This window comes from Mesitornis unicolor, unplaced genomic scaffold (assembly GCF_000695765.1).
Source record: "Mesitornis unicolor isolate BGI_N332 unplaced genomic scaffold, ASM69576v1 scaffold12811, whole genome shotgun sequence".
Classification (NCBI taxonomy): Eukaryota; Metazoa; Chordata; class Aves; order Mesitornithiformes; family Mesitornithidae; genus Mesitornis; species Mesitornis unicolor.
The window spans coordinates 4,952-17,138 of record NW_010164556.1 but is presented as its reverse complement, the minus strand read 5'-3'; the positions used below and the strand labels follow the sequence as shown (position 1 = coordinate 17,138).

At 41.7% G+C, this 12,187-nt stretch overlaps 1 protein-coding gene across 1 annotated transcript; it reads left to right on the top strand.

Moving 5' to 3' along the window:
* The first annotated feature begins 619 nt into the window (after positions 1–619).
* Positions 620–9,659, top strand: IDS (iduronate 2-sulfatase). Its single transcript, XM_010194354.1, has 8 exons — positions 620–752; positions 1,776–1,953; positions 3,876–3,964; positions 5,196–5,396; positions 5,988–6,158; positions 6,774–6,900; positions 8,394–8,567; positions 9,050–9,659. The coding sequence occupies exons 1-8, from the start codon at positions 621–623 to the stop codon at positions 9,550–9,552; spliced, it is 1,575 nt and encodes a 524-aa protein (XP_010192656.1). The 5' UTR covers position 620; the 3' UTR covers positions 9,553–9,659.
* The last annotated feature ends 2,528 nt before the right edge of the window (positions 9,660–12,187 follow it).

The window sequence follows — 12,187 nt, the reverse complement described above, 5'->3', positions numbered from 1 at the left end:
GCTCAGGCCGGCGGCGGGGCGCTGGGGGAGCCGGGCGGGGCCACCCCGTCCCCTCAGCAGTCCCGGGGTTGTTGAGGAGCGCCCGAGCGTCCCTGGTGCTTCAAGGTGTGATTTACACCTGGTTTTGGGGAAGTTTTGTCTGCCAGTGGAAAGGTTTTTGCCTCTAAACGCCTTCAGCAGTCTGTGCGCTGTTTGAGCCATGATACAGCTTGTCACCTTAAGAGGACATTTTAAGAAATGTATATGTGATCAAGGCCTAACAACCCTCTCAAAGCTGAAGAATTCAGCAGTAGGTTGAGCTATGAGCCCCCTTTGCTTCACACCACCCCTCCGTATCCGCTGAAGGAAATGCTATGGGGGGAAGCAATGCAATAGGAAGGGAAGTAAAAAAACCACTATAGTTCTGTCTCAGCCAAGTAAAAGTTGCTACATGCTGAAGGAATTAATCCCGGTATTTACATTTCCTTACAGTTATCGTTTGTTCTTGCTAATTTTATTTATTTTTTTTTCCCTTAAGTACATTTCAGGGTTAAAAACTGATAAAGAAATCTGCTTGAGGTAGCCTTTGCTTACTAGAGCTCAAGTTAATATATTCGTAATTCTGCTTGTTCATAGATGGCATGAATGTCCTGTTTATAGTCGTGGATGATCTGCGTCCTGTGTTGGGCTGTTACGGAGATAAGCTTGTGAAATCTCCAAACATTGATCAACTTGCTTCTCGAAGTATTGTGTTCAGCAATGCATACGCACAGGTGGGATAAATAACTTAAAATATTTTCTCTATGCAGAATATTGGTTTAATCACAGCAGATCTTAGGCAGACCATTGGAAAAAGCAAGTATTTATTAACCTTAAAGTATTTCCAGTAGAAAATAAATGGTTGGGATAAACTATACTATCTTTATTCAGGTGAGAAAAATGAAAACAGCATTTGAGTGATGGTATTTGTGTAACCCTTTGAGGAGTGTAGTGTCACTCAAACATCTTCACTATTAGCAGCAAACTGCAGCTTAAAATGCTGTTTTACTAAATTAGAATTATTTTTTCCTACTGTTTATAAAATACTGGGTTTTTACTTTTTAATTTTTTATTTTGAGGAAATCTATAGACTTTTATGAAAGGGCAGCTTGTGTGGTAAGCATCGCTCTTAACTATAAGACTTAATTGCTTTTTACTTGAATGCTTTCCATAGGATGCCTACATTTCCAAGTTTTCCTCTGCTGAGAAATAGTAAGTTTGAGTCTAATTCTGTCTTGGGATTAGGACTTCAAACCAATAACTTGTGGTTCTTGCCAATCTGAAACAGAATTGATAGGGCCTTTGGACCGTAACCTGGACCTTCTGTGTGTTTATCCCTTTCATTATTCTTAAGGCTGTCCAGATCAACTAGAATTTGAGCTTCTGTCAGCGTAGTCCATCTGCCACTTCTGCTTGATTCTGTGTGAGTGCAAGCTAATAGATTTGAAAAGCACTGTCTTTAACACAACGTGACTTTTCCCCCCACCCCCTGCTACTAGCTGCATAACCAAAGCTTTTAGTGCTTAGGAATTGGTTATTTGAGTAAAAAAATATCAGATAGGTAAATGTATGTCTTAGTAAAAGCTTGCAATTGGGAATTGAGAAGGATGCTGTTCATTCCATCTTGAAGTGATACAAAACACTTTCACTGCTGTTCCTAAGCAGGATATTTTGCCCAGCTACACCTCAGTCAGTTCATACATGTGTTTTGCTTTTTGCTCCAAATTGATTTTGTTTTTGTCTGGCTCTCTCCTCAGCAAGCCGTGTGTGCTCCCAGCAGAGTGTCATTTCTTACTGGACGCAGACCTGATACTACCCGGCTGTATGATTTCTATTCCTACTGGAGAGTACATGCAGGAAACTATTCCACCTTGCCCCAGTATTTCAAGGAGAATAACTACATGACCCTGTCTGTGGGGAAGGTGTTTCATCCTGGTATGGTTTGAATTGTCATCTGCTTAACATACGCATGTTTAACCTCTATATTCTCACAAACAGATTTCACATATAAGTATCAACTGTGTCATTCTTGTCACTATTGACAACCTAAGTCATAATCGTGAGCCAGGTTGTACAATGATTGCAGGTTGTCTTTAAATCTTAATTTTAAATCTTAAGGCATTAGAAATGAGTATGTTAGATGACTCTTATCTAATGAATATTTTCACGCCTTGTCTAGGGATTGTGGGAATAAATGTCTAACATTCTAAAAATATGTCTGGAGTCAGGTATCTGCTAAAGATGAAATTACTGAATAACCTCATTGTCATAGTTCTGCAGATACACATTTCATATGTTATAATAAGCTGTCTGGATCAGGAGACAGAGAATGTAAGACTAATACTACCAGTTAAATAGGAAATTAGTTCACTAGTTAAAAAGCGATAACACTACTGAGTTGAAAAATACTGATCCTCTTTTCGGTAGTTCTTTACCTCACAACTAAACTTGTGTGCCTGTATAAACTTTCAGTTGATAGTAAAGCTAGTTAAGGATGTACATGAAGACTGTTATTAATCTTGGTTTTAGTGGGTTTTTTGTTGCTGTTCCCTGAAATAAGGCTCTTCAAGAGGCTTGAGTCTCCCTCACCAGTAAAAGGTGTTGTGATGAAAAGTGGTGCTGTTCCCTGAAATAAGGCTCTTCAAGAGGTTTGAGTCTCCCTCACCAGTAAAACGTGTTGTGACGAAAAGAGACTTTACTGCAGAGTCCGAATTTAACAATTTATTTGAACAACATGTGCAGATCCAGTACGTCACTATTGCAGGTTCTATGGATACAATGGAGAATGCACTATTGCAGTTTGAAAAGCAAGATTACACTATTACAACCACAAGAGATTCACAAAATGCACTACTGTAACTACAACAGTCACAAAATGCACTGTTACAGTCCACAGGCAATTCATGACAGACGGCAGACCACTCTCAAAACTCACTGCCCATGAGCAATTCACAACAACTCCCAGGCTACTCACAAAATCCACTATTACAATTGCCAGGTGATTTAGTCAATCACCTGTGACTACAAACTTAAAGCCTGCCAAATATTCACTTACCCCTCCAGGTAAGGGCTCCCACATAAGTTACCTTGGTCAGCATTCCGACCAAGGGGGAAGGTTCTCATCACTCCATGGCTGGAGAAGTAACTCCCCATTTCTAGCATGAATCTTAGGATTTTTATCCCCTGGTGTATGGAACAGCAAGCAGGGGCATGTCTCAGTAGATTAGACCACCTAGAGTGTCTGTCTCCAGCAATACTTGCCCTTATCTTTAGTTATTTGCATATCCTTGTATCGTTTGGTCCCTTGGAACCATACAGACATCCTCCAGCTTACATTGTTTTACTTTCTGGCAATTTAACAGTGGTTTGATTGGGACTCAGGGCATATTATCTGTTGGGTGATTTCAAGGCTCAACTCGGGTTTCTGTTCTTTGTGTGATGTGGCACTGCCCTGTTTTAGTCTTGGGCTTATCAGACAACTCAAGGCTGAGCTATCCATGCAGCTCCCCACGTGTTGTCTCTGCAGACATAGGGCCTCAAGACAGTTCAAGGCTGAGTCACTTGCAACCCTCCGTGAGTCACCTGGTGCTCAGGACACTACCAAAACCTGTTTGAACTACGAGCCAGACAGTCCTTACAGGTGTATTTGAGGGAAAAATGTCTGTCTTGAACTTTTTGGCTTTTATTCCTTGTTTTTTGGTTGGTTTGTTTGTTTTCTCAGTTGTCAATATAATTTGAAATGTTTCTTCGTTTAGCATATTTTTAAAAAAACCCAAACAACTGAAAACGAGTTAAACTTGTGTTTGAGCTCTTCCTGTGAACTACTGGAGCATTTCTAATATCTGTAACCTTTTCAGGGGTTTCATCCAATTACAGTGATGACTATCCATACAGTTGGTCCATTCCTCCCTTTCATCCTTCAACTGAAAAGTATGAAAACGACAAGGTAAGGGAGATTTGTGGGGCCTTAACAAAGAAGTTTTTGGATATAACCAAGTTCTTTGTGTCAAGCCCAGGCTATCATCTGTGCTTTTGGGACCACAGCTTTGTGCGGGGAGACAGTTTGGTACTCTGTTCCTTAGGCTTCCAAAGGGAGGCCTATCTCTTCAGCTGTGTCATATTAATTCATGTGCTCATCCTGCAGATATTTTAAGTACTTCTGAGTTAGTATTTGGAAACTGAAGTTACTGAGATATAAAAGTACTTGCAAGAAAGAGTGATCTTAATTTGTGTTTAGGTTATGAATTCTTTTATCTGAAAAGTGCAGTTTTCAACTTCCACGCTAACCTTGCTCTGCTTAGTAATTGTCAATAGGCTCGGTGAACTTAATTCAATAAAGAGCTCAGGACTGAGTGGGTGGAGGTCATAATTAAAATAATCTTTAAGTAATCTGAAAATTTATCATCTGATTCAGTTTTCTGGAATTTTTCTTACTCTTAAATGTGGCCCAAAAATAATTTAAGTTTATGTAAGCACTGAGATAGTGTTGTGTGCTGGAGTCTATACACTGCGAAGCTGGGACTCCAGCCATGAGGCTACAGAGCCTTGGCGATGCTGTGTCCTGCATTTACTGCTGAAAAAGACTGATTTGAGCAACCAGAGTATCTGTATCCATGACATAGTTTTCTTGATGTTCATTTAGCAGCTCTCTCAAACACTCTGCTGAGGCCACCTTTTCCTGGCAACTCTTTAGTCTAATTGATCTTTCTTCACTGATTATGTATCAGCCGCTGCTGGCATTTGCTCAGCAACTGTCAGTAGCTTCCAGGCAGCTTTCTATGAGCTCTTGGATTAGGAGGAGTAAAAATGCATGTATATAGTGTGACCAAATCTGTTTTCTTGCCAATAGGTCAGTCCTGTTCCTCATAGGAGCTGTGCATTTTCCTGTATGACTACATTTAATCTTTTGCTCGGCTTCAGAGAGGATTCTGCTTTTCCATAAACATGGAAGTTGCATTCTTCGACTCCTGAAGCTGTCTGCTTAGTCATGAATGTACCCTACACATTTAGTGTTCATGGAAATCTGTGAAATGCCTTTTTGCATCCAATGTGCAGCGTTTTCATGGTAGAAGGATTGAGAAACATATTGGTTTGAAAATTATGGAACAGAAGATTTCTTTGCATTTACAGAAGTTAAGTTACTTAACGAAGTCATTTGGTGTTTTTTTTTTTAAAAGACTTGTAGGGGAAAAGATGGAAGACTTTATGCTAACTTGGTGTGCCCAGTGGATGTGACAGAAATGCCTGGTAGTACTCTGCCTGATATTCAGAGCACCGAAGAGGCCATACGTTTACTGAATGTTATGAAAACCAACAAGCAGAAATTCTTCCTGGCTGTCGGTTACCACAAACCTCATATCCCACTGAGGTACCCACAGGTGAGGAAACGAGCCTGCAGGGAAAGGAACTTAGTCAGGTGTTGCTTTTGCTTTTCAAAGCTGTTTCCCCCAATGCTTTAATGCTATTGTTTCTGAAAAGCAAGCTGAAAACCAGCTTTGGTTTGGGGTAACTTTAACAGTTGCCTGTGTAGCATTTCAAAATGTTTAATGAGAATGAGTTGTGACTGCTCAGTTGAGAGCCAGGCTTCTACCACCATAACAGTGGCTGCTGCTGCATGGAGAAGTGTTCAGCTTGATGGAGTGTGACACAGTGAGGCCTTACAAGATCTTGTACCCCAATCCCTGCTTGAGTTGGTGGCAACACTCCTACTTGTTTCAGAGGAAGTGATGTTGGACCTTTTATTTCAGTGTTGCTTTGAGACACAGGAGGCTGGTTTTAGGTACTTACTCAGTATTTTTCAGGAATTGGTTGGTACACTAGCATAGCATTGCTACATTTTACACTCTGGGGGTGGAGAAATGAAGCCTTGTAAACTGTAAGAATGTTAAAGGATCATGCAAGGGAAAATGGTTGCTGCTTTATAACACAAAGTTTACAATAGACCTTTTTTGTGTGCTTGTATTGTAAAGGAATTTCTCAAGTTGTACCCTTTGGAAAACATCACATTAGCCCCAGATCCCTGGGTGCCTGAGAAGCTTCCTTCTGTGGCATACAACCCCTGGACAGATATCAGGCAGAGGGATGATGTGAAGGCGTTAAATGTTAGTTTCCCTTATGGACCACTTCCAGATGAGTTCCAGGTAAGCTGTCGGGGCAGCGTGGTGAAGTCAAACTGCTTTAACTTGTTCAGATGCGAGGGAGCAGTCACTGCTCAGATGTTCCCAGGTATTCAGCAACTGTCAGTTTGCAAATGCTATGGGTTCCCTGCCTTACGTGCCGTCACCTCTGGCTTTGTAGGCAAACCCTCGCTGTAACTGCAGTCCTGCTGGTGCGAGCAAGGAGGAAGAGATTGCTCCTGGTTTGTGTGTAAGGGAATGTAGCGATGTCGTGTTTGTTTTCATTATCTGAATTTTTCTGTTTGAAGCCACCACTCGGCATATCTTCTTTTGCAAGATTTTCCTTGGCTTTCCAGTGTTTATACCAAAATGGGGTGCACTGGCTGGACCATGAGAGAAGCAGAATTGATTGGGTTGCAATGTTTTGATTGAAAGAGCTTCTGGGGGAGAGAGAGAGAATTTTCTAACAGCTCCCTTCCTGTTTACATTTTCTGGTACATAAATCAGGCTAAAGACACTTAAAATAAAGCTTTACAAATAAAATATTTTAATTCCACAGCCTCCCACTGGTTGTCCTGTGTGTGTATCTGAGGAAAAGCTAGCTTTCTTTTTTCCCTTCTCTGTTTTCTTACCTTGCAGCGGCAGATTCGTCAGAGCTATTATGCAGCAGTTTCTTACCTGGATGTGCAAGTTGGCCTGCTCTTGAATGCTTTGGATGATGTGGGATTCTCAAACAGCACAATAGTGGTTTTTACTGCTGATCATGGTAAGCATTTAAGTCTTTCTCCAGTTTACTGTTGATAACTTCATTGTGCAACTCAGTGCTGGCATATTAATCAAGTGTGTGTTTATATAATGTACAGCAGAGCTACCATACTTTGTATGTCTGGCTAGTTTGTCTCTCATTAATAGGCTGACACAGGCTTCTGTGGCTGCATACTTCAGTCCCCCTGCAGGCACCTCTCTTTAATCAGACTGAGGGTTTGCTAGTGAGTGATGACACACTGGGCTGAGCTTGCTGTCTTCCCACCTCCTACTCAAGTAGTGACTCCTGCTGGAAACGGTGCGGTGAAAGGACAGCGACCACTCCTCCCTACGATTTGTAGAGAGCCATCTGGTACAGTGGGTGACAGGCTTTCTCATTAACTGCTGAAGTGTGTTTTCTTGCACTCATCGCTGCTTGCGGAGCATCTAAACTGGTAGCAGTATTGCTCCTCCCTCATAATTGAGGTCTTGCACACTCTGGATCCTGGTGGTAAAAAACTGAATTGGAATCGTGGGACAAACACCTCAACCATTTAATGTTTGTTTTGATACTCTAATATTCATTAAAATAAAGCCCCCATGATCTCTTTAATTGGGGAATGGCTTAGCTGACTTAAAACAGTTAGGATATGGCTTAACTAAATAAATTTAAAGTCATATACTTGGTTATTTTGGGTTGACTTCTGTGAGTGTGTGTGTAAACAAGCCCTTACGAGTTGTAGAGCAATGGGATTAATACTTCTGGTGCTAAAGTGACTCTAGATGTTCCCTCTGATTTGCCTCTTTGACTTGGACTTTCCACTGCAAACTGAATTCCTCTTTTCCTTGCTGTGTTTAACTGTAAACAGTTGGTGTTTCTAGTACCATGGCTAGCAAAGTGATTCAAAAAATTCAGGTGTTAATATACCTGTCATAGAGCTCCTTTGTCATCCCCCAAAGTGAAGTTGGCAATAAATCTGCCTGGAAGGAAGTCACGTTGGCATCTCTTCCAAGAGGAAGAGGAGAGCTGAAGAGTTTTGATCTCTATTGCTTCCTCAGGGAAGCATCCTGATGTGGCAGTCTGGTGTCGACAGCAACCTGGGCTCCATACGGCTTTAACAGGAGTATTGGAGAGCTGGCAGATGCCCAGAACTTAAGTGGGTGCTTTGTGGCATGGATCTGGAGACTTTTGCAGGCGCAGTGTAACACCCCAGTTCCTCTTTCCTGCTGTTTTAATGCTGTTTTCCTAATTGTAATCTAAAGTAGGGGACATAAGGAGAGGTGTAATTGTTCATTGATAACAGTATCGAGATGAAAGATTTAGGCAGCTGTTGAAATAGCTTTCACATTAGATAAAAATTTTATTATATTTAAGTACAGATTGTTACTGGCCTTTTAATATAACCTTGATAACAGACTATGGCCTCAGCAGCCAGAGTCAGTTTACAGTGAAAAAGAGATGACTACTACATTACAACCCAGTATCTGCTCTGAATTGTTTTCTTTGTTGTCTAGGATGGTCCCTGGGAGAACATGGGGAATGGGCAAAATACAGCAATTTTGATGTTGCCACCCGTGTGCCGCTGATGTTTTATGTACCAGGAATGACAACTTCCTCTGTTAGTCAAGGAGAGAGGGTCTTCCCCTACCTTGACCCTTTTAGCCGTACTTCAGGCTTCATACCTCAAGGTAAATGTCCAGCATTTAGTTTCTGTTTGCAGTGGAGATATGGATATGGATATATATGGATATATAGTGGATATATGTAAAGGAGAAGGCAGCTCGAGTCAGTGTCATTGGCTGTGCTTTTTGTACTGACGAGGAACAAGATGGTGAAGGGAATCCTTGGACACAAACCTTTGCATTGGTTAGATCTGCTTTGGTGGAAGCAGCTAGGTGTCTGTGTTAACACAGCGTGATCTATTTTTGTGTGATGTTGATGCTTAAATAAGTGCAAAAGTTTTCTTGTTAATACATCATAAATGCATAGACTGGCATCTTCAGAGCTAACTGCCGTACCTGAATTGCTTTGATTTAGTTACCCCACAAGTCCAATACAAAGCACTGTCAATAAAACACCAACTTAAATAGCAGAGTAAGTTACTAAAATGTTCTACCAATGTCTGTCAAACCATCATGTTCCATAACCTGTATTTTGATGTTTCTTTTAGGGCAAAGCAAAAAAGTGGTCGAGCTTGTGTCTCTGTTTGCAACGCTTGCTGACCTTGCTGGCCTGCAAGTTCCTCCTCTGTGCCCGGAGACTTCATTTCATGTTGCGCTGTGCACTGAGGGGCCAAGCATTGTCCCATATTTTGATGCCTCTGAAGAGAAGGTGGAGGAAGAGAAGTACGGGTGTGATGACACTTACAGGTGTTTTAATGAAGAACTTGTTGCTTTCAGCCAATATCCCCGGCCTGCAGACGCTCCTCAGTGGAACTCTGACAAGCCAAAGCTGAAAGACATCAGAATCATGGGCTATTCCATGCGTACAAGCGACTACAGGTACACTGCGTGGGTTGGGTTTAATCCTAACAACTTCAGTGCTGACTTTGAGGATGTCCATGCAGGAGAGTTGTACATGGCAGCGACAGATCCAAACCAGGATTATAACATCTATAACAGCACTTCACATGGTTGGTTGGTCAAAAAGATCCTTAGCTTCCTGAAGCACTAGCGTTCAGAAGCTTGTTGTGTCTTCTTGTAACTGAAGTAACACTTCCGTTTTTGTATAAAACCTTTGTTGTACAGAAAACACTCGGGTTGAATTAAAATCCTGTTTGTATCAAAACACTGCCTATTGCCTTTGTCTTGTTACAGCCCTTACTACACTGCATAGGCACAGCTGTTTTAAAGCACAAGCACGGTGCTTCTGAAAAGGTCACACAGGATGCACAGGCCCATACCCTGAAACATCACTGTGGTCTGTAGTGACTGAAGAATTAAAATTCATTGTCTGAATGTGCTGAAACTGGTGGTGTGAAAGGTGGAAAATGAGACACTTCTGTGTTTGACAGGCTGTGCAGAAAATGTGCGTCAGTAAACACGGCCTGTCTTCCTTACCTAGGAATCTTGGGGCTGGGGTGTTAAATTTGATAGTGGTGAAGGACTGAGGTATCTCCTGAGACCAGCCTTGCCTCTGACCAGAGCTGAAAGAGAAACTTCATTTGTTTCTTTCAAAATGTGTTTATTTTAAATAAAAGCTGTAATCTGGAGATTCACGCTTCTTACCCCACAGGAGAGGGTCTGAATTTTTAATTAATGTGTATGAAAGGAGTGCTTTCATCACTGAAACACTAAAGACTGAGGGGTTAAGGTCACACCAGTGACCTCTGCTCTTCTGTGGCTTTTTCATGAGGACTGGTCCAGTGAGGCCCCGCAAGTGAAGAGATGGAAACCTTTAGCTTTTGGTGGTAGCTGTACCTTGCTGGTTGCTGTAGTTGCTGAACTGCTTGGTGCACTTGAGGGCTGTCATGTCCAGTGACAGAAACTTGGATGTTTGCATTTTTAGGTGCTAAGTGGGATACTAGAATAGCTAAAAGCCTCCCATTTAGTTTTAAGTTTTCAATGTGGCATTTAGCAACACAGGAGGCAGAGCATTAGTTGTCCCAGGTTATGCTGGTAAGTAAATGCCTATATGGCCAAATGCATTAAGGTAAATATGTTTGGGAGCTTGTGTCTGAGAAAAATGCTTTTGCTGAGCATTTTAAGTGCTCTCTGTACCTTATGCTCACAGGCACGAGGTACGCAGCGCTCCAGCGCCATGGCAGTAATTTGTGTTGTGTTCTACGAGCCTGCTGGATTTCTGCAATTCCATCTTTCCTCCTCAATCGAGGCTTTCAGAATTTGTACCTTAACAAATAAGAGCTTGTTCAGACGGTGCTCACTCCTGCTGTCTTTTCCAATCCCTGCCAAAAGGAGAAGCCAACCATTACTTGTCTTCCTCAGATAAATTGACTTTAATATCCTAGAGAAGCCACAGACATAACTTTAATTTATTAAATTTATAGTCTTATTCCTAATTAATGTAGAGATACCCACCATGAATCTGATTCTGTTAGAAGACAGCAGTTAGTGTCTTAAACTCAATTAGAAGAATATCTTCCTTATGAGCTTCTCCTTTGTTTTACTCATCCCAAGATGCTGTGTGTTCTGCAGCGTTATTATTCCTGAGGAAAACATATTTTTCCCCTCCCTTATGCAGGTATACTTCGATCTTCAGATGGTGTGAAATGCTGCAGTTGCATGTGGCAGATTCAGTGTAGCTCTACTGCCTTGGCTTGACTTGTCGCTGGCTGAAGGTAGGTTTTATGGAGAACTGAGCCAGGCAGAGATCTGGAGTCTGCAGCTAGAGCCAATTATATCTGACACACTTTCCTTCAAAGGAAAATCAAATATTGGGAAGGTTATTTTGGGCGAATACATTGAACTGTTAAGGATTAATCTAAACCTGTGGTATTCTAGGTCAGTAATAAAATGCACGTTTAAAATTGCTCTGGCAAATGGGTGTTATCTTAGACTTGGCTGCTTTTGTTGTCCTGCTAAAATACCTGTTAAGAGGTTTTTTGGGATTTAAAATTACACCACGTAAATAAATTCTTTAGGGATTTATTTGCATGAAGGCAGTCTTGTACATACCCTGCCCTAAGCCTCCCATCACTTCAGCTGATTTAGTTTTTCACGTGGAAATAAAAGTCCTGGTGTTAGGTGATGAGTATTTTTTTTTTCCTTAAGTCATTCTGTTTTCTATTGAAAGCGAAAAGCTGCCCTTGACCTTCCTTAATCAAAATGCAGTAATCTTTTGGGTAGACATGAAGCAGAATTGTCTCGGACAGCCAGTGAATGGAGACTGGTATCCATGTGCTCAGGATAAGGACATTCTTGAATAATTGCAGCAGTTTCTGGGCAGGATGGCTGTCCACCTAGCGAGCACTTTCTGCCTGCCTGCCCCAGAGTTGGGGCATAACATTTTTGAGGATGAGTGAGGCATAGCAGTAAAAAAAAAGCTTCGCTCTTGCAAGAGCTATGTGAGTTAGTTTTGTTATGGAATTGCAAAAGACAAAGTGAGAAGGCACATTTCTTCAAATGAACCAAAATGCTGCTTCTGGAGAGCCTGAGCTAGACTTTGCTAGGCTGAGCAGCCTGCACTGAAGAACAAAAGAGCTTAACGGGAGCGGTACAAGTGAAGTGCTCTTGTGAACAGCGCTTTCTCTAGAGGGAAGAGGATGCAAGCCAAGCATCAGGAAATAAATGAGGTGCCAGTGCTGACCCTGTTTCTTGGGATGGCGTCGCAGCAGCTGGAAGAGCAGCGT

Coding starts and splice junctions, on each gene's coding strand:
- IDS (XM_010194354.1), top strand. CDS start 621: ATGAATGTCCTGTTTATAGTCGTGGATGATCTGCGTCCTGTGTTGGGC. Junction 3,965..5,195: donor AAAAGTATGAAAACGACAAG/GTAAGGGAGATT, acceptor TTTTTTTAAAAG/ACTTGTAGGGGAAAAGATGG. Junction 8,568..9,049: donor TTCAGGCTTCATACCTCAAG/GTAAATGTCCAG, acceptor TGTTTCTTTTAG/GGCAAAGCAAAAAAGTGGTC.